This window comes from Rhipicephalus microplus, chromosome 2 (assembly GCF_043290135.1).
Source record: "Rhipicephalus microplus isolate Deutch F79 chromosome 2, USDA_Rmic, whole genome shotgun sequence".
Lineage (NCBI taxonomy): Eukaryota > Metazoa > Arthropoda > Arachnida > Ixodida > Ixodidae > Rhipicephalus > Rhipicephalus microplus.
This window is the reverse complement of record NC_134701.1, coordinates 68,680,380-68,706,049: the sequence shown is the minus strand read 5'-3', so window position 1 is coordinate 68,706,049 and position 25,670 is coordinate 68,680,380. Positions and strand designations below refer to the sequence as shown.

The window sequence follows — 25,670 nt, the reverse complement described above, 5'->3', positions numbered from 1 at the left end:
AACTGAACATGCACGGCTTAGACATGAACACTGTCAAAAAGAGATCATTTCATGTCTGAAGAAGTTTACGTTAACACACTATAGCTTCACAGGAGAGGGCAGCAATCCGGGGTATCAAGTACAGCTCTGGAGGGCGAGGCTGGCTCTTGCGCTCTGGACAACATAAGCGTGCTTTGAGCGTGGAATCAGATGGGAACACAGCTGGGATTCTTGCGATGAATCAACGTGGTGTAATGGCCTTGAAACATTGGCTGGATGATTTTCGCAGGTGTTGTGCTATTTATTGATTGGAATCGATGCGGCGCCACTCGTTTGCGTGCTTGTTGACCGAGACTGGTGCGGTGATTTCTGCGTCCTTGCGGAATACAGGGTATGGTTTGGTGCCTTTCTCGACGTTGTATGTCGTGTTGCCTAAGCCTTGATCTCGACTGGAGAAAACTTACTCGACGTACTTTGGGAAAATATCCTGGATTTGATGCTTTCTTTGTTTCGAGCGAGAAATCTTGAATATGTCGTCGGTTTGGATGACTCGTTTGTAAACGGCTTTCCATAAACCGCGTGTGTTCTTCCGAAGATGATTCCATTCGTCGTCGTCCTTGTTGGTGTAGCCCTTCCAGACTCTGTTGTTCTTGAGCTTGATTTTGCTGGCACTGGTGGTGTTGAGGTGGCAGCCGTTTTCGACCATGGCACTCATTTGCTGGGCAACTTGATGTGGTGTCCAGTAGGCAGATGGTAGTCAGTGGACTGTAATGCTGCATTTCTGGTAACGAATGTTGTGCGCTTAAATTTACTGGAGACTCTTCGGAGGCTCTTGTGACGCCGTTTCTAATGGATGCTTCTAGCTCGCGGCAACATGTTCGATTTGATGGTTTTGAGCTTCCTGTGTTGTTAAGACTCCCAGGTGTCCGTGCACTGGATGGTGACACCGCATCAGGCGTAGTTTGGTCAGATTTCAGTCGAAAATGTTTGTCTTTTTGTGTAACTAACGAGTTAGGCTGTTCCGACGCATGCATCTGCACAGAAGGGCCAGAGCCTGGCTGAGTATCTTCAGGGTTCCTCACATCTATACCAACGGTAGTAAGCATAAGAGATGCGAGGTGAGTGCTGTGAGCAACTGAAGAGCCAAGTGAGAAAGGAGGTGGTTGAAGTGCGCGAGACGGAAAGTACTGTGCACAGGGTGTCTCCCTAATGTAAGTGCTACGGTGCAGTGTTGACGTAAAGGTTGGTTTTCGATCAGGCAGTTGCAAAACGTGGTGTGGTTGAAGGTACACTCTTCCTGCAAACAGATCTGGCTGCCTTTCAGTGAGAGGGTGCTTGAATTGCTCTTGTTTCAAAGGCCGATTCAATTTTGGTGTCCCAATGCGTGAGCAGTGCTTTTGACTGCGGCGACCGAGCACGGTTGTCTGTGGATGGTCGTTTATAAGCAAATCTTCGTCGTAGTCGTCAATGTCTCCTTTAAACCAAATGATCATTCTTTGTTTTATCTTTTCCCATGACTCATCGTTTTGAAATATGTGCTTGAGGTAGAATTTGAAGGCCGCACCGGAGACGTAGTCGGTATAGTTGATGATCATCTCCTGTTCCGACCACGATGCAGCGGTTGCGTGGAGCTCGAACAGGTCGAACCAGTCTTTTACAGGTCCATCGTCCGCTGCTCCGGTGTACCTGGGGATGGGAAGGACAGTCGATGATTTTGGCATGGTGCTGGTCGCTGTGTGCGGCTAGGAGATTATCCCGTAGTCGATGTATGGTCAGGGCGTCTTGTGGAGAACTGCGTCGATGATGAGACACTGGTGAAGTGGCTGGGGCTCTTCATTCTTTCGACTCGTGTGACGCTATGATGAATGGGCGACGTGGCGTGGCTCATACGCCATGTTTAATCTATTCTGCACTTCTTCCTTCACTGCCTCTACTACTAACTCCTAACCATTGCTACCTTCTTACGTTACACACACACACACATGTATATATGTATATATATATATATATATATATATATATATATATATATATATATATATAGGCAGAGAGAGAGAGAGAGAGAGAGAGACGTTTACATATACGTTGCACGACATCGACGTCTACGGTGAAATCTAGCTGAGACTGTCTATACGATTGCTATCTTAATCGCAATAAACACAACTCAAGTATAAGAAACCACAATGTATTGTCTCGCGGGACCCCATGCGTGAAACACAATCTAACCCACTTTTTCTCAGAGATTTGTATATTCTTAGCTTGGTTCTGTTTCATAAGAGCACAATCGATAAGTAAAAAGATGCGCTAGTATACGTAACGTTCCCTCTCTTTGTTCCACCACCAAAAAATGCAGCTATTGTGTTCAAAGATTGACAGGAAAAGCCAAGTGAAGGTAGGCCCCGCAAAAACCGGATTGGTGCCAAAAATATCAATCTTTTTAAGTGTGAATACACTTTATAAGCGACCCCAAACCATCCACCACCGTCAGCGGCGTCCGCAGTCTTGTCTCTATCTTTAAAAGAAAGAGGACTTGGCGGGCCGCAGCGCGACGCTGATATCGGTGTCAGTAACGCGCCTTATACCCCCTCCCCCTTCGCTCGCTCCTCCACTCTCCTCACTCGCTGCAGCTGCGCGCGCACCCCTCTCTCTCGCGCGCCCGCCTTCTCTCTCAGTCTCCCGTCGAGAGCGGGTCGTGAGGGGGAGTAAAGTTAAAATCCGTTGGCATTCCCCAGTGAGTTGACATAAACTCCCCCGTGTGATCGAATTGCGATTCCCAGGAACCATTACACCATAAAGGCACCATAGTGGGAATAATAAATATAATAGTGCAAATTATTAAATACCCCTCACAGCATCACCCCGTGTATTCGCACTTAACCATGTTCACCCTCGGGGAAATGCTTGGGAGTTTTTTTGAGCTGTCGTATGGTGAGGCTTCTGCATACCATCGTTTTGCTGTAAAGATTATATTAGGAGCTGCGTGGATGTGCGATCGTGGGAGCATTGCAACACGCTTAAGCCTGCACAAGGTGTTTACCTGTCTGCGCATAGCGCAATCTGTGGTGGCGCACCTGAAATTCTACGAACCTGTGTTTTGTTCGCATATGTATATGGGAGCATTACGGAGATAAGGGAAGCGTTTTTAGCATGAAAGTGATTTATGCCGGGGCCCCCACGGCTCTACTGACGCACTTCCGTCACGCTTATGACGTTGTAAAATTTATACGTATACACTAACAGATTGCATTGAAAAAAATATCAGAGAGAAAATTCTGTTGCGAGGCATTGAACTTGCGACCTGCCCATCCGCAGCGCTGAGCACTAGGCCACAAAGCGGCATGGCCAATGATACTTAGTGCAAGCCACCTATATACATCATACACTATTTGGCAGTCTTCAGAGCTCTGCCACTTCAACGCGTTTTTGTAATCAGTAGCGAGTTGACTCAACGAGCTCATGCTGGATAAACATTTGGACACGCTCTAAATGTTGTTGTCTATAGCGTTTCAATTGTTCCGCCTCCACGAAGCATGGTCTCTTCTGCGCGCGCGATTATCAGTACTCGTGAATCGAGAAAGCGTAAAGGTGGATTCGCTTGCTGCCGCGGCACGTTTACAACAAGAGCACACTACTCATGCACGAAAAAAAAAGAATAGTTGTGACCCTTGTTCGCACTTGTCTTGTTTATAGTTGTGCGTTTGTTTTTTGCGAAAATTTTTCTGTTTGAAGAGCGCGCTTAGCAGGCGAACTCCGGCGAGTTTTTTACCATGTCAGGAAAATGGTGCTTTTGTGTTCCCGAGACAGTCTGGTCATGCACCCAACAGCTGAAATGATCAACAAATTTGAAAATAATTTTTGATTTCCAAAAAGCTGTAATACGTTAACCGAAATCCAACCGAGTGCGCTTCTACGCGTGACGTAGACATTACTGGCCTTATTGCGCATAACGACCACCAGATGGCACTACCTGTCGACGCCATCCGCCGCAATCGGCTAAGATTTTTACGCTGTTAGAGTGAATATATGGCGAATCATATGTGGTTCACGACCCAACATCACCTGCCATTCATCGCACACGTACCAGCACGAAAAACAGAATCGCACGCTCTGCAAATGAAGCGCTGACCAAATTCACACAATTCATAGCAGACAAGCAGACGCTGCAGTGGCAAACCAGCTCCATCGCTTCCGCCAGGCAAAACTCAACGTAACATGCACAATGTTGCATTGACTTTGGTAAGTGAGGTGAGCGTTTCGAAGCCAGTTATAAGATTCATTTGAAAAAGAAACCTGCGAAACTCTCAAGCTTGCAGTTTACATGAGTGGCGCAAACGGGCAAATGAACGTACCCACTTTATTCCATCGATACCCATTTACCTCGAAAGGTCACCAGAGTAGGTCTTTAGGTGTTGTTACGACCGGCCCTGGGGAACCAAGCAAGAAGAGTTTGGGGGAGAACCGCTTCTTTAACGACGGGGTCGTCCACCCCCACCTCCCCATTCAGGCTCCTCCTCTCGCCGGGAGAACTCCGGAATCTGCTGTGCGTTCGTGACCATGTTTGGTAACATTTTAGGGCGCCGTGACCATATATGGACATCGTGTTAGGTTGTGCCACTCCATGTGCTGTGAGAGGCGTTTCCCCCTCCCTCGTGGCCGAGGTGCCGGGGACACCGTATTGGCTGACGATGCGGACAAGGCGCCCAGTGTCAACAACGCGGCGCTATAAAATGCCGAAGACGTTTTGTACCACTCTCACTCTTCTCTCTTTGGATCAGTTGATCACTTCTCCGCATGTAAATAAATCTCTGTCGTTTGTTCGGGCGCTTCTTTCTCACTGAATCGTTGGACGATGGATCCTGCGACGGGGCCAGCTACCGAAAACGAGACCGGCAGGACCCGGAGTCCCAACAACTGGTGGCAGCGGTTGGATGCCGATAACCCCGAAAGCGACCACTGGACGGAGTGAGCCCGAAGTTCAACAACGGGAGGACAGGAGAAGGAAGACACGAGCTCATCGACTTCCAAAGGGAATCGAACGGCACTTCTGAGAGGCACGACGCCGGAGACATGACTCCGAGCTGGGTGAGTGCCGGCTTTCTCTGTTAAATTTTACCAGGCATTTACTCTATGTGTTAAGTAAAAGCTGGTAGAGAGGGGCTGTCTTGGTCATTGGGTTAACAGGTAACTTACGTCAGGCAGAAATTGTGTGATAGCTTGGTTATGCTCTTTCTGTCAGTGGCGTCAAGGTTAACAGTGACCGGGCAGGATTCCGTGTAAGAGCTTTTTGAAGCTTTATTTGTAGACTAAGTTAACGGAAAACTTGAGGCAAGGCAGGTATCTAGAGCTGTCGTTGCCGTCAAGGTTAATTAGTTGCAGGAGAGGAATCTTTGTGGAACAGAGACAGCGGTACTGGAAGCAGGCATGAATCTGAAATCCCTGCGAAAGTCCATGTTGTTGCTACTTGCAAGGGAGTTGAATCTGGAGGTGTCAGACTCTCAAAGAAAGCCAGAGCTGATAAGGCGATTCTCGCATTGGGGGCGGAGGATGACGAGCTGTCAGAATGTGTCGAGGAGATTCAGGAGAGGCAAGCGGCAGAGGCCGAAAGAAAGGCGGCCGCGGCCGAGGCCGAAAGAAAGGCGGCCGCGGACGAGGCCGACAGAAAGGCGGCCGCAGCCGAGGCCGAAAGGAAAGCGGCAGAAGACTAGGCAGATAAGATGCGAAAGCACGAGCTTGAAATGAAGCACCTCGAGCTAGAGATTAGTCATAATAGTAGAGCAGGAGGCAGCGAGGCATCCGGTACCGCAGAGCGGGTCAGGTTCAAAATGACGGACCTATTGAGATCGTACAAGCTAGGGGAGGACATTGGGCTGTTTCTCGTCAACTTTGAGAGAGCTTGTGAAAGGCAAGGTTTCAGCCAGGATACGTGGCCTCAACGCTTGTTGTCCCTACTTCCAGGGGAGGCCTCAGAAGTAATCGCGCGCCTCACGAAAGAGGAGGCTGATGAGTACAGTGAGGTAAAGTCGAGCCTTCTCAAGAAATACAGGTTGTCAGCAGAAGGTTTCAGACAAAAATTTCGCAATGCCGTAAAAGAGAACAATGGTTCATACCCGGAGTTTGCTTACAAGTTAATGACCAACATGGGGGAGTGGCTCAAAGAGGCAAAGGCGTATGGGAATCATGACAAGGTGCTCGAGTGTATCGGTCTGGAACAATTCTATCAAAGGTTACCAGAAAAGGTGAGGTTCTGGGTGCAGGATAGACCAGACGTGAACACCGTAACGAAAGCCACCGAGCTCGCTGAAGAATTCGTTACGCGCCGCGCCCTCGGGGCAAACAGGGAGCCTAAAACGGAAAAATTCCTACTACCCAATAAGGCGCCGTTTAGAAAGCAACCGACAAGTCTCGCACAAAAGGGTGAGGAAAACAATTCATCTAACCATGGGGCGTCGGCAGAGGCAAGCAAAAGGAAATTTGAGGCGAGAAAACCGGCTGCTTGTTTCAATTGCCACGAAACAAGGCACTTCGCGAAACACTGCCCGAAAGAAAAGGTGGCATTTTTATCTATAAATGAAGCCGACGAGAACATGAAGTTGTTAGAGCCCTATATGTACGACCTTACCGTGAACGGCAAGCAGTGACAGGTTCTTAGAGACTCCGCAGCCACTATGGACGTAGTTCAACCGTCTTTTGTTCAGTCCGGACAGTATTCAGGAGACTGTGCCTGGATTAGACAAGCCGTAGAAGCAAACAGTCAGTGCCTCCCCGTAGCTAAAGTTGTCCTTAAAGGCGCATTTGGTACGTTGGAAACGGAAGCCGCGGTATCGCCATATCTACCCCCTCAGTATCCTTACTTATTTTCAAATAAGTCAGATCAAATGCTGAAGGAGGAAGGTCTAACGTTGGGAGAAGGCATAATGCAGGCACTGACTAGATCGAAGGCACGTGCGCTGGCTGCGAGAGCAACATTCACTGAGGCAAACAAGCCTCAAATCGACAACGGGCCTGGTTGCGAGTTGGACACCACGGTAACAAATCGACTTGTGCGAGAACAGGCTGCAGAAGCCGTAGTCGCGGAGGCAACCATTCCTAAAGGCGACGTTGAACCTCCTCCCGAATTGGAAGGGGTCAATTACGCCTCGTTGACCGAGCAAATAGAAAATGCCGTTGCTCCCAAGCCGATTCCTGGTAGTACAGAGGATAGCACAGAGGGTGACACATTCCAGGTACTAGGAAATACAAAAGAGTTGTGTGTCATGCCAACTTCGGATAATTTCAGTCGGCTGCTGCAAGTGAGCGGGGACCCGACGCTTAAGCGATTCCAGGACAGTTCGAAAGAGGGAATCGCCAAACGAAGTGTGAGATTCCAAGAGAGGAGCGGCATACTCTATCGAAAATATCTAGATAGGCGAGGAGTAGAGTTTGACCAGGTAGTCGTACTTCAGGCGTATCGTCAGGATTTGCTTAGTTTGGTGCATGGAGAATCATGGTCAGGCCACTTAGGCATAAAGAAGACGAAAAATCGTCTTTTACAGGAATACTACTGGCCTGGATGCTTTAAAGATGTAGAGAGGTTTGTAAAATCTTGCGATGTGTGTCAGCGAGCGGGTAAGCCGGGAGATAAGGAGAAATTTCCAATGAAGCTGGTACCCGTAATCACGGAGCCCTTTCGTCGGTTGGTAATTGACACAGTAGGTCCTTTGCCCAAGACAACTTCAGGCTACCGTCACATCCTGACCTTAATCTGCCCAGCTACTAAATTTACAGAGGCGGTCCCGCTAAAAGAGCTAAGTTCCGTGGAAGTAGTGAACGCACTTCTGTCCGTGTTTGCCCAGGTAGGCTTTTCTGCCGAGATACAATCAGACCAGGGCACCATTTTCACGAGTGCCTTAACGACAACCTTTCTAGAGCGGTGTGGCGTGAAATTATTGCATAGTTCAGTCTACCATCCGCAGTCGAACTCGATAGAGAAGCTTCACTCCGTGATGAAGCGAGTGTTAAGAGCCTTGTGTTTTGAACGAAACACTTACTGGGAAATGTGCTTACCTGCAACGATGTTTGCACTAAGAACTGCACCAAATGAGACAACAGGGTTTACGCCAGCGGAACTTGTTTACGGCCGCAGACTGCGGTCTCCTCTTCGTATGCTGAGAGAGTCGTGGGAAGGTCAGGGTGATGATCCAGTAGTAGTGTAATATGTCCTCACCTTATTGGATCGTCTAACAAAAGCCCAAGAACTGACCGAGAGTGCGATGACCAAAGCACAGCAGAAGGCTAAGCTTTACTACGATGGGACAGCTAATGCACGACACTTTGCTGTAGGAGACAGGGTCATGTTGTTGAGGCCCTCCCAAAAGAATAAGCTTGAAGTGCAATGGGTCGGCCCGGCCGAGATTACTCGAAAATTGTCTGACACCAACTATGTGGTAAAATTACCAGGAAGTCGTAAGGTACACCAGGTGTATCATAGCAACTTACTCAAACCCTATAAAGAGAGGAAGCCATCGTGAACATGACTTTAAATGTTCCGGAAGAGGTTCCGGCAGAAATTCCTTAATTAGCTCCCGAATCGGACGAAGTCTTGATCGAGAAAAGAGTTGAAGATTTAGTATCAAAGTCACAGCTGACAATGAAGCAGAAGCAGGAATTGCGTGGTCTTTTGACCGAGTTTCAGGACAGATTTGTAAGCGAGCCAGGCCGGACATCCGTCCTCACTCATGACATAGAGCTTACCTCGTCAGAACCGGTAAGATCTAAGACGTATCGGGTGTCACCTCGCCGGCTTGAGCTAATAAAAGCAGAGGCTAACAGGATGCTGGAATTGGGCGTGATTGAGCCGTGTGAAAGTGATTACACTTCCCCGTTAATTCCTGTGGAGGTACCCGGCAAAGATCCGCGTCCTTGCGTAGACTATCGTAAGTTGAACCTCATCACCAAGGATCAGACATACCCGATTCCCCACATTGAGGAACGCGTCGAAAGGGTAAGCAGCGCGCAATTTATCTCAACGCTAGACCTAGTGAGAGGTTACCGGCAGGTGCCGCTCACCGAGAGGGCGAGCCGGTATGCTGCATTTATTTCACCATTGGGGACATTCCGACCTAAAGTGTTGAGTTTCGGCCTAAAGAACGCGCCTTACTGTTTTTTAAACTTAATGAATAAGGTTTCGCGGGGTCAAGAGGACTTCGCATTGCCTTACTTGGACGACGTTGCCGTGTTTTCCTCGTCCTGGCCAGAACACTTGTCGCATTTGAGAGCAGTACTGACACGCCTACGCGAAGCAGGTTTAACGGTAAAGGCGCCCAAGTGTCAGATAGCACAAGCAGAGGTACTCTATCTCGGGCATGTTATCGGTCGAGGGCATCGCCGTCCCTCTGAAATGAAAGTGGCAGCTATCCGAGACTTTCCCCAGCCCCGAACGAAAACCGATATTCGGGCTTTTCTTGGAATAGCTGGTTACTATCGTAAGTACATCCCTAGATATTCCGACATTGCCATCACTCTTACTGACGCGTTGCGCAAGACCGAGCCCCAAGTGGTCGACTGGGATGAGGAGAAAGAAAAGGCTTTCCGCGTTTTGAAAGCGGCCTTGTCGAGCCAACCTTTGCTTAGTTCACCGGACTACTCGAGGCCTTTCATAGTCCAATGCGACGCTAGTGATAGAGGCATGGGGGCAGTTCTTAGTCAAAGGGATGAGGGGGATGAAGAGCATCCCGTCCTCTATATTAGCCGGAAACTCACCCTTCGCGAGCAGGTTTACAGCGCTAGCGAAAAGGAATGTGCGTGCTTGGTTTGGGCAGTCCAGAAACTGGCTTGTTATATTGCCGGAAGCAAGTTCATTGTGAAAGTGGACCATTGTCCTCTCACCTGGCTACAGACCATGTCCTCTAAGGACGGCCGCCTGCTGCGTTCGAGCCTCGTTTTGCAACAGTATACGTTTGAAATACGCTACAAAAAGGGTGTACTCCATGGCAACGCTGATGGCTTAAGTCGATGCCCTGACGCGAGAGGATGTCTCGAGAACTCTGGCATTTTTTTTTCCTGACCTAGACAAGAGCTAGTGATTGTTTTTTTTACTCTTTTAGGTGTACTTGTCTGAAAACGTTGAAGACACGGCTATCCAGGGTTTCGGGTTCGGTGTGCTTCCAGTGTTGTTGTTTTGTGTCACCTCAAAGTGTGAGTAACATTTTGAATAAATTGTGTATTTCCTTTAATATCAGTTAGAGGAGAAAATTGCCTGGTGGAGTTTGGCGGAATTGTCCGGCGCTCACCGGCTGAGTAGTTGTGTTTTCATGTGCGTATGTGATGTCTGTTGAGCCCACAATGAAGCAGGTGTTGCCCTCTACTTCATCAAAGATGGTCGTCACCTAACCGACTGCCGGCGCTGATCTCTCCCGACAGTGGCTGCAAACCTCAGCCCATCGAGATCTTCACCCCCCCCCCCCCCCCCGCGCGAGAGACTGTTACGACCGGCCCTGGGGAACCAAGCAAGAAGAGTTTGGGGGAGAACCGGTTCGTGACCGACGGGGTCGTCCACCCCCACCTACCCATTCAGGCTCCTCCTCTCGCCGGGAGAACTCCGGAATCTGCTGTGCGTTCGGGACCATGTTTGGTAACATTTTAGGGCGCCGTGACCATATATGGACATCGTGTTAGGTTGTGCCACTCCATGTGTTGTGAGAGGTGTTTCCCCCTCCCTCGTGGCCGAGGTGCCGGGGACACCGTATTGGCTGACGATGCGGACAAGGTGCCCAGTGTCAACAACGCGGCGCTATAAAATGCCGAAGACGTTTTGTACCACTCTCACTCTTCTCTCTTTGGATCAGTTGATCACTTCTGCGCATGTAAATAAATCTCTGTCATTTGTTTGGGCGCTTCTTTCTCGCTGAATCGTTGGACGATGGATCCTGCGACGGGGCCAGCTACCGAAAACGAGACCGGCAGGACCCGGAGTCCCAACAGTGTCGAGCAGTGACAGTTGTTAGTGCGCACTCGTTTTGTGTGTGCTCATTATGTACATTCTTTTTGCTTGAGGGGTTGCACGCAAGTTTTCTTTACTTGACATTGCAATTTGTTGCTCTAGCATTCATTCTTTCACCCATTTGCAGCGACGCGATGCACAATAAACGCTCAACTACCTCCGTGAAGACACTTTTCACTTTCGTCTTTTACCAATTATTGGTAAGGGAGATAAGCGAGGTATATTTTATGCAGAATAACACTTTTATTTATGTCAAATAACTCTCCGTATTCCTTTCAGATTGTGAGATTCCGTGTCTTCACTACACCTGCTGTTGACCCTTCCCTTTGTAATCTCTTTTGTCTCGTCTTTTGTGATATATATCTCTGCTACGATTACACTCAAGCGTCAGTCTGCGCTCATTGTTAGCATATTACTTCGTCCGGTTTCTCGCGCTCCCAATTTCTCATAACAAATACCATAAACCTGACAACCTGCTGTTTTTTTCATATGAAACAGCTGCTTGTACTAATTTATTTTAGTTTTATGGCTCTAATTTTAACGCTTAAAACACCTAACGTGCACTGTATCACCCTAGACAACCCATTTCAGCCATTTCATTTTTTTAATTTTTCTTGGATTTCATCAACGTATCTGAAAAATTGCACCAGCGCCAGACGGCGTATACTATGGAAGAAAGGCCTGTCAGTGTTTTTCTCACTTATCAAAAACAAAGTCTACGTCCGCCATAGTGCAACATTTACTGAAGGACTCGGTGCCACGGTGACACGTTCGTTCCCAGCTACAGTATGAATGCTGGAGGACCCTGTACAATTTATTATCAGTTCTCCAGATAGACAAAATTGCCCCAGCTCACCACAACGCGGTGTCTTTTTATCACTTAGATTCTGTTACCTAGAGCCCCAAATTGATTAATACTTCCAAAGAGAAAAGCCACAGCAAATGCGTATTTGGTATTACCATAAGCATAATCTGCATAACACGCTTTAAAATGCCACAAAATACATCAGGCACTTTCCTGCAGTACATAGCTAGACTAACATATAGTGTAAATCTGACGGGCTGGAAGACAAACAAACGGCGAAACACAAACTACTGGTCAGTTTCAAACAAATAACAAAAAAGCGCTGACATGCATGCCAGTGTATCTACGATGTAGTGTATAAGAATAGTGCACATTTAAATATTGTGGCACCTCACACGCTGCCACCTTTTAAGTCATTACATAAATTTATTAACCCCTAATGAGCACTCATACATTTGGACACCAAAAATTCTGCTACGAAAGAGTATCGTGAGCTTCCAGCAGTTACATACTTCAAAAACAACACCGTCAGACTCCTATTCATTTCAGTTTTTGCGTCCGGGTGTAAGTAAGTAGAGTCATTTTTGTTTAAGGAATGGAAGTCACCAAAGCAGGGAAAAGTAAATTGGTAAACTGTGGTATTGTCGCTGGCGACGCACCATGAAACAAATCTTCAACTCCACATGTTCGACGTCAGGTGTACTAATACGGCTGCCAGATTGTTGCAGACGACATGTTTAATTGCTCGGAACCACCTGGCTGTGGACCTCGCTGCGTTGCTTCAACTTTCGTACTGGTTATTCTAATTGCGCGATTTGTCGATATGTCGTGTCATACTGCGCCATGATAAAAAGCGGGAAACACACAGACGCACCAGGAAATTCAAGTTAAATGGGAGCCACTGTACATTCTTTCACTTTTCAGTGAAATGAACCACTTGGTTATATAGCTCAATTCCTTTATAGTTTCTTCCGCATGAATGATGTCAGGTTTTGGTAAACTTACATTGAAGCACCTAAATGTTTTTTTTTTCAGAAAAGAAAAAACGCGGCAATTACATCTCCCATAGCCTTCAGATGAAGCTTGTTGCCGCCCCTAACGTATGAGAGAGAAGTCATACGCTTCCTTTTATGTAGCTTTGGCCGTGCGCGAAAAAGAAAGTTAACCTAAGAAGTGGCAAAAGCATTGCTTCTAAATAATTGTCGAAAGTTGCACTATGCACTTAGCCGTAAAATAGCAAAACATGAAGATTTTTAATATCTTTTTCGTTATTTTGAAGTTGTTTGTATCCCTTAAATATGTGAAGAGAGTTGTTTCTGGGTTGCTTCAAGACCATTGGAAGGCAATACCAGGCATATACCTCCATCTTGCAGACAAGACCATACTTTTGACATGACTTGGTGAGGAGTCATCTCATAAGGTGAACCTAATTGACAGCATCACCAGGCGCAGTTTCCGGTATCTGCTCCAGCGTATCCTGAATGCCACTTGGTATATTTAGGACTTGTCCTGGCAAACCGTGCTGTGCCCTGCTCTGTGTCAGTAACATATATGTTCATGTAATGAATCCGTGGCGAACTAATATGTTCCTGGACGTCGTTCAAAGCAGAAACTACGTCCAATGGTGCATTACTTCAAGCTTTGTATCATCAGAGAATAGCTCCCGTAGAACAAGCATGTCTTGTCTAGGCTCCTCAGAGCACCGCACAGCCGTGAGAGTAGACAAAACACGGTCAAGATCCATAACCTTGTTATTTTGCAGCCACTGCCTGTTCTAAGGCAGTCCTCTTAGATACATACTTGGGATTCCGATGGCACTGTCATTGTTGTTCAGGGATCACAGCTTGCCTTCTCGGTAGCGTGGGCTGCCCTCTTGGGCGCTATTGCTGGTCGCTAGTGATGACGTTGTCCCTGAAATACTTGGCCCAACCCACTTCTGAAAATAGGTTCGGGCTAACTTTTGCTTTTATTCTTTTTCTTTTTAATGAACCAGTGGTGAGTATTGTGATTTATTGAACTTCGATGGCATTTAGCCGTATATGTCAATAACTTCTCGCTGCCATCAATTCTTTACCTATTCCTTTTTGTAGCAATAACTGTTGCCTACTTCATTATTAGCGTGCCAGTTGCGATTCGTGTGTGAATGCTCATATGACACACATATATTGAAGCTGCCTGAATACCTTCGCTGTTAAAATTTACTTCAATGCAATGTAATAATTTTCACGACAGATTTTTCGAATTGCCCACATTCAGTGCATTGGACTTTGCGACACTGAATGTGCTCTTTAATATAGTAACAAAATAGCACCCGCGTAAAATGTATTCAGACCTTTTTCTCAATTCAGCAGTTTTGTTGTTGGTATTTTCCTAATATTTCAAATAAATGCTCTTTGATGCTTTTAAACGACCGTTATGCAGTATCGGCGGTTGCTAAACTATATCAGGCTTGCATCAAAATGAAAATTATATCACACAGAAACAAAAAAGTTCTAACGCAGCTTCGCTCTAGCACTGCCAAGTACAAAGGCAGTGCGAAGCTTGGCAGCCTTGTTTTTTTTTTCTTTTCTGTTTCTTTCCGTGACTCTTTCTTATTTTCTTCTCTATTTTCGCACCCCGCCGCGGTGCTCTAGAGGCCAAGGCGCGCAGCTGCTATCACGCCGGTCGCGGAATCAAATCCCGCCTGCGGCGGCAGTATTTTAAATGGAGGCAAAAACGTTTGATGCCCGTGTGCCTAGATATAGGTGCACGTTAAAGACCGTGCGAAATCAGCGCGTTGATAAAACATGTATAAACATCCAGAACGAAATCAACAGAGGATCAGCTGCCACCATAGTGCTTCATAAAGAACGTGACAAAATACCAATAAAGAAGGGTGTAAGACAAAGGGATACTTTCTGGCCAATGGTATTTACCACGTCTTCACAGGAGGTTTGAAAAGGCATGGAGTGGGAAGAGTGAGGTATGAGACTCGATGGAGAGTAACTTGCGCTTCGCCAATGAAATGCATTTCTTAGTGATTCGGGGGACGAATTTCAAATAATGATTTCGGGGTTAGACAAGGTTTTGACAGTTAGAAAAGGAGTTTATAAGAGAATGCAAGTTCTTCTCATTACCTGTATCTGTCCCTTTTTTTGTCTTGGTTGTTGACAAAACTTGCATCAAAGTGTCGTTTTTCATGACATTTACAAGTAAGCATTGTACACGTGTATATGTGAATGTATTTACGTCGTTATTGAGTTTGAAGGCACAGACCCAAGTGCACCTAAATGGTGGCGTCTTTGTGAAAAAAATACCAAAAAAAGGCATGAACTCTCACTATTTTCAACTCGGTGAAATACAAGCAATACTTTAACAAACGCCATTAGCAAATGTCTTACTTACACAAATTTCGCAGCGAGGTTTCTCACCTTGTTGAGAAAGGAGTCGGCGCTGTCGTACGTAAACAACAAAAAGTCTGACTTGGCATACGCAAACAAAGAATTGAAGGTGCTGTCGTAGCTGAATGTTTCGTTGTAGTTCGGGTCTTCACAAGCCTGTGAGGTGAGAACAACTTTAATGCACATAGAAAGGGGAATAAGTGGTATGAAGTGTGAGTGAGTGAGAATTTATTAGAAGGCAGAGAGGTCGTATGGTGTTATGAAGTGATCGGGTAACTAGTAATGACTATGCTATTTCTAAGACTACGCGATTTCCACAAACTGCGCATGCTGGAGCAACTAAACATTATCCTCAATCGTTATTACGGGCAATGAAAAATAAACCCGGTCCCAATAATGGAGGAAGAGAGGACTGACAAGTAAATTGGGGATAAGGTACACCGTGAATGTTCATCGAGCAATCATTTCGTTTGGGGAGCAGTCTACACTAAATAGTGAGTGGCCCTCTTCGAAACGAAGGCGTGGAAGGAAATAGACAAAAAATGGTTTCTCTGGTAAATACTTAATCACAAAATAAACTCAAATTCTCATCTCCTGGCTATTCTCTAAGGGACATTTTTTTTTCAAAGCAAATAGTTACAATATTCACAATTTATTAAAAACGGTTAGGAAGCCGCGTCTCTGACCTGGCTTCCTGTGCTTTATCATTTGGCGCCATTTCATGGTAGTATAAACACCAGCCCGCCTCATTCATGCATACTAGTAGAGGGTTCCTCTTCCTGACTTGGTCACAAGTAATCAAGTGAGTCTTGGCGATGATTACTTGGCGTCTTTATTTATTCTGACACAAAATAGAAACGTGGCTAATTGGGTATAATCAGAATACAAATGTGAACAGGCAAAAGGTCCTCGCAGAAATATTCTGTTAAGTTGGCTAACCAGCGAAGCTGAATCGTGAGCCCTACATTTTGTTACGGCCTATATCTATTGAAGTGTCGTCTGGTTTAGTGTGCATTTACCTACCACCACATTTATTGGGATGCATGTTTTACTTTACGTTAATTGCAATTATGGGTAGGATATTGGAAACACCTACAAAATATTACAGGTAGGAAGTGATGATTCTATTAACATTATCGCTGGGTGTGCGTTGTGAGAAATTCTGAAAACCTGTAGTGCAGGTGCTAACATGCCTCATGCAAGCATAGCTTCTTAACTGTAATGTTTGCGCATTCACACACCACCACGTTTCCACTCTCCAAGTCGTACTGAGTCTTCGCTCTAAAGTAAAGTTTGTCGTCTGTACATAAACTCTTTTTCAAGAAACGTAGCTAACCTATTAGAAAGAAATGCATATCATATAGTCTTAAGCAAAGACACCTTCAGTTTATGTAAGTCAAGCCAGACGAAGGAGGAGAATGCAACAAACATAAACACACATCATTGGTCCTGTCGGTTCACATGACTTGCACCCTCGTCCCTCGTGTTGCTTTAATTTGCTAACAGTGCGTCGGCGTCGGATCCCTCAAGCTGTTATTTTGACATGTTCTTTTCTCTATATATTGTAACCTTCGCTGATATTTACGCACCACGAAGTATAAAACCACACTTTGCAAAAAGGGCAGCCTGTGTACTTGAAGCAGGCTTCCAGTTCGCAATCTTTATTTCTAAGGCTGTATTTCTTCTTTTTCCGGTATTCGCTGCACTAAATATCATTAGGCTTAAGCAGCAAAGAGGATGCATTGTTAGCATTGTGTAATGGTGCGAAAATAAGCAGCCGCACAGCAAAGTTAGGCGACACAACATCTGCGTCTCTTTACTTTGTATAGTATAACCTCGCTGTGTTGTCACGCTTGCTTGAGATTGTATGCCCTGTGCGATGTTCCACAGTGCATTCATATCAACTACCTCAACTTTCTTGAATATGCTGCAAAATTTCTTCAAATATAAAAGCTTACGCAATTGGTACAAAAAGCGAAAATGAGACCTTGTTTCTGTCGAAATAAAATTAACCCGCACGCACCGACAAACGTGCACTAAAAGAAGCAACGAGAACCATGCATGTATGGTGATTTTAATCTTTTATGATCGGCAACATTTTAATGCGTTGACTGCTGTCGGCAGTAATGTGGTAGCTGAATTTCAGCAATCACTGCGTCAGATTATCCTATACAAATACTGCTTCAAATAAAGTTAGCGCCATCTGAACTTATAAAAATTATTCACTTTGCCATTATTTAGACTGACATGGCCGGCTCGAGCCTCAGATTCTGACATGTCAACTGAAAGGCTGCCCGAAATCTTTTTTATCGGTTGTAAAATTGTGGGTGTTGGTTTTAAATTCGCCATAACGCCAACTCTCCTGTTCCTTTCTTTCCACTTCTATATACATACATTTTTATTTTTGCAAATGCTGCTCAAAGCTTGTCCAAATGCACAATGCAGAAAAAACCGTGTAATTTTGTTTGTACAATTGCGTGATGTCATTACTCATCAAATTCACTTCATTCTATCTAACGAAATCATAGCCCCAGAAATGTCATTTTCATTTTAAAGCTTTAAAGACTAATACTGCTGTGATCAGCACAAGCACAACAGATATAATATTTTTATCTTACACAGTTAAAAGTTTTTTTTCTAATGTCACTTTCAATGAGACTATTTACCCCCCGAAAACTGGACGCAGAAGTGTGCAATACACTGATATATTTCGCGATAATAAGCACGTTCATTTTGACCTCGCAGCAAGATCTCTTAATACCGAACTGTAACTGAGTGGTTCATCATAAGCACATACATGAAACACACTTGCCACCATCCCCTGAATAGCTCCTGTACGGCTCCCTAACCATTCTAATATAAAATACGGCAGTCCCTTCGTACATGTGAATCAACGTTATGCGAAGTATGTGAAGGGAAGGTGACCTTAATGGGTCGGTTGGCTCTCTTTCATTTCCCCTTAATGGGTCGGTCGGCTCTGTTTCAACTTCGTGGACGAAGATGAAAGAGAGCCGACCGACTCATTAAGGGGAAACCCTTTCCTTATGCACGCCGTTCCGGACCCCTCCCGCCACCGCGGCGACAGTCTTGGGTGGCCCGACACACGCCGAGAACTGACCAGCACGGGATAGGAACAGGATGTGGACGTATACGGACATTTGGTTTTGTTCTCAGTGTTGAGAGTGGTTCTTCCTCTTTTTCACTTTCTTTTTTATTTCTTTTTTTCTTTTTTCCCCTTTTATTCTTTTCGTCTTTTTTTTTCTCTTTTTTTCCTTTTTTCTTTCTTTCTTTCTATTTTAGTTCTCTCTCACTCTTGCAAACATCTTCCAAGGCAAGAGGGACGCGGCAGCAACGAAGTTTGGAAGTTCGTATTAGTATAACTCATCCCCTGATGAAGAGAGGACCCCTCCCAAAACTGTTGGGAAATAAGTATATCCTTGTTGACAACGCTCCCGTTGTGCCATATCCCATATATATATATATATATATATATATATATATATATATATATATATATATATATATATATATATATATATATATATATATATATATATATATTTATATATACGGTACAAAAAGAGGTCGTCAAACATACAAAAACGCAAGTTTTACTAACGTATCGGCAGGTGGACCTGCCTACGTCTGGTTCACTCTGACGAAGGTATGCCCACCTGCCGAAACGTTAGTAAAACTTGTGTTTTCGCATGTTTGTCAACCTCTTTTTCTACCGCATTTTCCACCAGATCCATTAAATTTCACAGCACCATATATATATATATATGTATATATATATATGGTGCTGTGAAATTTAATGGATATATATATATATATATATATATATATATATATATATATATATATATCGTGACGACGAAGACCGAAACTAGCACTCTGCCACAGACGCTCATGCTAGGCGAGCGACGAAGAAGCAGAATAAGAACAGCTGGCCCAGGATCGGGTGTTGTCTCTCGTTCTCTGTCTCGCTCATTACAATGGCACAGTCGACAAAGAAGAAGTCTTACGTTCTGGCTTCGTCATCCAGGACAGCCGCAATAAGCGCCGCTTGAGGACAGCGTCAAAGCGTCCTCGGCAGCTGTTTACCTGCCGCCACTGCCACCATCGTTCATGGACAGCGTAAAGGCCTCCTCGGCGGCTGCAGTGCACGTTACGAGCACCATTTCACAAGGACAACATCCACGCGTCCTTGGCTATGGATTCTGCTGCCAGCGCAAGCCGACAAGTGAACCCTGTGCGGTAAGCCACCGGTACGTGTCTCCATGGTTCGTCGGCAGTGCGGGCTTCTCCATCGAGGAACGCCGTTCACGCTTCCTTGGAAATGGGGTCCCACCAGCCGCTTAAGCTACCCTTCAAACCACCAGTGGACGGCGTCCAGGCCTCCCCTGGGGTTGTAGGGCATGACCTTATTGACACCCTGCCACCGTTTTGCCGCAGGGGTCCGCACCGGCTCCTGTCCTTTGGGAATGCCGCTCACGCTTCCTAAGGCCTACATTCCCGTCGCCGCACTCTTTCAAAATACGAGCTGAGCTGCCAGAGTACGCCGTCCAGGCTCTCTGCTCGTCAACCTCACCGGCGTGAGTGCTGCAACCGCTACTCATTCGAAGAGCGCGATCACCAACGCTTCGGACTTCACACACGACAGCGCCGCGAACCTGCGTCCTACCATCGCGCTACTCCGCGTCGAGACTAACGAACTGACAGCGTCAATATCCGAGCCAGCTCCTACAATGTTGCCAGAATTGCGTGCCACTAACGCCGTGTTGCATGTAGCTGCCTCGCACCACCTTGAGGCAAGCCCATTGGAGCAACGCAGGCAGCTTTGGGGCACCCTCCTGCAGCTCTCAGACCAGCTCGACGGCGTTCCCTCAGTGGTATCCGCATTCTCACGTGCCGCCCCACCATCGCCGTCCTCCTACGAACTGCCGGATTTCGACGGGGTCCGGAACGACGCCGACAGCTGGGTGGCAACCGTCAACGCGCTAGCAATGCGTGCGGCCTAAACAGAGAATCAGAAATGGTATGTGGCCATAGACCGTCTTCGGGAAGGTGTAGCGGCGTGGCACCGGTATGAAGGTTGGAAGCAGCAGTCATGGACGGAGTGGAGCGTCAAGCTCATAGCTGTTTTTGGTGCGATTCCCTGTGCCACCTGCCCATGTAACTCGACCTTCTCTCAGGACGGAACTCGGGAAAAGCCTGACCTAGAGGATGCGATTTGAGCCCCTACCATCCTGTCATCTCTCGGTGACCAAGATGTAGGGAACAATCACGATCGTGTAACTCTGCCTTGCACAGGCATTTCTGCTGTCGTATTTAGAGCTCCTGAGGAGCACCGGCCCGGCGGTGCAGCTATGTCCGAGGGGTCCCTGATGGCAAGCTTTGCGCAACGCTCCGCAAGAGACCCCAACGCAGGTCGTCCGGTCGACTTAAAGGCACCGGCCCCCATCTTACTGGACATTCTACCACCTAAGGAGACAGGTCTATCCGCTGAGTCTAATAACATCCCATCTGACCAGACGGAAGAGGATATGCGTGCGACGCATGCACTGCCTGAATCGGTAGAGTCTCCGATTTTCGGAATACCTTCCGTCGAGGATCTTCCACCAGTACGCAGCGTGGCTTCAAAAATTGCTGACTTTACAGCGTCCGGGAGCCCCATAGCGACAACGCTGCGCAAGTCATGGACTACGGAAGTCACGGCGCAGGAGCCATGCCACAGGTCAGCACGGGGACTTCACCCCTAGTTCGTGCAGATGTCAAAAAAAGAAAAGGTTGACCAAAGGAAAACCGGAGTCAAATTACTTTCTCTGAAACGTCGCAGCATTGCCGATGCTGTAGACTACCACGTGACAGTAAATGTCGTCCCGCGGAATCATCATCAACAAAGGGACCAACCAGGACTCAGTCCCCACCATGACATGGCCAACGCCCAGGGCGACATAGCCAGTGTCGGCCGCCGGAACCGATTTCGACCAACTTCCAGCGTGGTCGGGGCCAACCACGACGATGCAGCCAAACCCGCCCACCTGAAGCAACGTCAACTGCTGCAGCTAGCCTCACCCACATGAACATTGTCGTGTGGCCCATCGACAATGCTTGCAGTCATGGCCGAGTGTGACGACGAAGACCGAAACTGGCCCTCTGGCACAGACGCGCATGCTAGGCGAGCGAGGAAGAAGCAGAATGAGAACAGCTGGCCCAGGATCGGGTGTTGTCTCTTGTTCTCTGTCTCGCTCATTACTATATATATATATATATATATATATATATATATATATATATATATATATATATATATATATATATACATATATATATATATATATATATATATATATATATATATATATATATATATATATATATGAGATATAACAGACAGTAATGCCAAGGAATGTACGGGGGAAGTTATTAAAACCAATGGAATGTAAATAAGAAGAAAGAAAAGTGGATGAAAAAATTACCAACTGTGAGCAGGAATCGAACCTACGACCTATATATATATATATATATATATATATATATATATATATATATATTTATATATACTAGGAACTTTTTCCAATAGGCCAAACGTACTTGGGAAGAGATGAGACGTAACTTAGCGGTTGTCTTGCATTTATTTCCCAAGGTTTCAACCAGTGTACCGGTCTTCATGATGGTTTGTGACTAACACAAACCCTGGTGAAGGACGGTTCACCGTTCATCGTTGGAAACCATTGGAAATAACATTAAGACAACCATAAACTCTCTCTCTCTCTCTTTATATATATAGATATACGAAGGTTTTTTTTTCACATTTGGGTCAAACAACTTCCCCTATACATTCCTTGGCATTATTGTCGGTCAGATCTAATCATTATTGTGCCAAAACACGGAAAACGAGCCGTTAAGTATACACTTCTCTACTTTATTAATTAACGAGGATTCTGTATTCGCAGACTTGGTGCCGTTAGGTTGTATACGAGGGACTATCGGTCAGCTGCCAGCTCGTAATAAGTTCGAGTGCTACGTTACGTCAAACAGGCTCAGAAAAAGTGGGCCACACTCGCCTCCATGGCTACGGGTGGCGCTGACTGACACTCCCAGTTTAAATTCACATATAAACCCAATAAAGTGGCTGGGGTGATACTTGCCGTGCTAGCTTAGTGGTAGACCATCAAACGCGTTATTCAAAGATCGCAAGTTTGGTTCCTACACGCAGCAAGTTATCTTTTCACCCACTTTTCTTTCTTCACATTTACATTATCATTAGTCTAATACCTTCCCCTATACATTCCTTGGCATTATTGTCCTTTAGATCTCGTTATTATTGTGTAAAAACAAGAAAAACGAGCCCTTAGGTTATACACTTCTTCCCCTTTTTCGTTAACGAGGGTCTCGTACTGGCAGACTTGGTGTCATTAGGTTGTACACGAGGCATTATTGGTCAGCTGCCCGCTCGTAATAAGTTCACGTGCTACGTGACGCCACACATGCGCATAAAAGGGTGTTTCACACTTGCCGCTTGGCCTATAGATTGCGCTAATTGACACTCCTACTTCTAAATTCACATATAAACCCCAAAAAAGTGGATGGAGGGAAGGCCGCTGTGATAGCTCAGTGGTTAGAGCATCGAACGCGTTATTCGAAGGTCGTAGGTTTAATTCCTGCTCACGGCTAGTTATTTTTTCACCCTTTTTTCTTTCTTCTTATTTAAAATCCAATTGTTCTTATAACTTTGCCTATACAATCCTTGGCATCACTGTCTGTTAGAACTCATTGATATTGTGTAAAAACACGGAAGAAAGAGGCCTTAGGTATACACTTGTTTCCCTTATATATATATATATATATATATATATATATATATATAAATATATATATATAAATATATATATATAAATATATATATATATATAAGGAAAAAAAGTTTATACCTACAGACTCGCTTTTCCGCGTTTTCACACAATAATGATGAGATCTAGCAGACAATTAAGACAATAATTTTATAGGGGAAGTTAATAGAACCAATGTAATGTAAATAGGAAGAAAGAAAAGTGGTTGAAAAAATAACTTGCCGTGACTCACAGCAACTTATTATTTACGGCAAGTCACGGCAATTCATTTTTCACCCACTTTTCTTTCTTATTTACAATACATTGATTCTAATACCTTATAGCTTCCCCTATACATTCATATATATATATATATATATATATATATATATATATATATATATATATATATATATATATATATATATATATATGTATGTATATATATGTGGCTTATGTGCAGAACAATAATTTCGGTTGCCGCAAGGTTATCAGTATAAAAGTTAATGCGCTTTCACATAACAACTTGTTTATTCAGCCGAAGTTTCGACGAGAACCCCGTCTTTCTCAAGGATTATGCCTTGAAAAGACGAAGTTTCCGTCGAAACGTCGGCTGAACAAACAAGTTATGTGAAAGTGCATCTACTTTTATACTATATATATATATATATATATATATATATATATATATATATATATATATATATATATATATATATATATATATATATATATATCAGGTGTTTTTTTTTGTTTACACTTGAAATATTCTGCATCACATAAGGCTACACTTTTTACTCCCTTCGGAAGCGCCACTGAAGTAAAACTTCTTGGCGTGTATGTAAACATTAGTTTGTTGAAGCAGTGATAACGTACGTGATATCCTGGTATTACCACAAGAAAAATATGTCTATGAAAGAAATCAGGTGTGTTTTCTTCGAATAAAAGGGAAAAAAGTGTTGTCTTACTTCGGCGATGCTCGAAATCTGGTGTCGCGGTGGAGCATCTCCCCGCGACGTTGTCTTGCAGGGATGGCCGAGAGAGACATTGCCAGGAAGGCTTACATTCCTATTCAGGTACGCGGGTTCATACCAGCGGCCACCCATACCGAGTGACACAGCGAGGGCAGGTGTATTCTTCAACACTTTCTTCAGAGTCGCAAGGGCTGATAACACTCTGACCTGAGGTGAAAAAGAGGCGTCGTATAATTTAGCATTAATTTACCAGGCCTGAGGCAGCTCTTTTGCAGGTTTCGTACTTTCAATGAACAACCAAAGTGGCAAAACCTACTGCCACTGCTCATAAACCTTCTTGATGGGGCCCCGTCGCGGTGGTATAGTTGCTAAAGTACTCGGCTGCTGACCCGCAGGTCACGGTATATAATCCCACCTGCGGCGGCTGCAGTTCCGATGGAGGCGAAAATATTGTATGCCCCTCTGTCCAGATTTTGGTTGATGTTAGGAACCCCAGGTGGTCGAAATTTCTGGAGCCCTTCACTACGGCATCTCTCATAATCATATGGTTCTTTTGGTATGCTAAACCCCACATATCAATCAATCAATCAACCTCCTTGACGGGCAAGCCTGTGAAGGCATGGAAATCTTATCAATAGAGGGTGCTGGTAGTCACCGATTTAAAAGTAAGGCAACATTTGTGTCCACCACATTTTCGAGTAAGCGATAATCGGACCAGTCCTGAGAACCCACTGGAAATGTTGGGTTTCCAGGGCTGGCGCGTTTGTCAGACCGATTTGTCACTATTCGGGGCTGTACAGAACACCATCAGACATACGCCTCGAAATTTTATTTTCGTGGTTTGAACAAAGCTAGGTCTTTGAGTTATATTCGAATGTGTTAATTGCGAAAAAAAATCGCCTGTTTTTGAACCGCTACTGAGCACCACGCACGCTTAGACTACCAAAGGTCGTTATTGTGAGGCATAACAAAAATGTGTGATTATGGAATGCTGCTGATTTACTCAATCAGTGAGACAAGAGAAGCCTAAAGCCACTTTCGGCGCGTTTGTCAGACCGATTTGTCACTATTCGGGGCTGTACAGAACACCATCAGACATACGCCTCGAAATTTTATTTTCGTGGTTTGAACAAAGCTAGGTCTTTGAGTTATATTCGAATGTGTTAATTGCGAAAAAAAATCGCCTGTTTTTGAACCGCTACTGAGCACCACGCACGCTTAGACTACCAAAGGTCGTTATTGTGAGGCATAACAAAAATGTGTGATTATGGAATGCTGCTGATTTACTCAATCAGTGAGACAAGAGAAGCCTAAAGCCACTTTCTGTGTTGTGTTATTGGTGTTTACAGAAGACACCTCAAAGATAAATCAAACATCATAAATACACTCACCACTCGAATGACCCCAAATATCGCACTAGTGGTTGCGATACTTGTCATGAGATGAGTGGCTAGACAATTTCTGTCACTGTTTCATGTCCACTTTAGTTATAATTTGTAAACGCCAATGAGGAAATGAAGCAAGCTAGCATATGGTTACTCTAGTTGTATGATTCACTGTATTCACCAGCCCGACTATGAGACAAGAGGCATCTGTTTTGATTCACAAAACTTTCCCAATCACTTCAGATTTATTCATTTCATAAGGCAGTTCCTGTACTTGGTAGGAATGCCTTTTTTGAAGCTGATAGCTTTACCTTCACTTTACGTGTGACCGGGC

The 25,670-nt window shown here is 45.2% G+C and overlaps 1 protein-coding gene across 2 annotated transcripts in view; it reads right to left on the bottom strand.

Moving 5' to 3' along the window:
* Nucleotides 1-25,670, bottom strand: part of LOC119169862 (uncharacterized) — a 225,998-nt gene that overhangs the window by 38,934 nt on the left and 161,394 nt on the right. For both annotated transcript variants that reach the window (XM_075886556.1, XM_075886555.1), the window contains exons 9-10: nucleotides 23,946-24,158; nucleotides 15,173-15,298 (exon numbers count right to left, since the gene is read on the bottom strand). In XM_075886556.1, coding sequence (XP_075742671.1) covers nucleotides 15,173-15,298; nucleotides 23,946-24,158 — 339 coding nt within the window. The remainder of the gene's footprint in view (nucleotides 1-15,172; nucleotides 15,299-23,945; nucleotides 24,159-25,670) is intronic.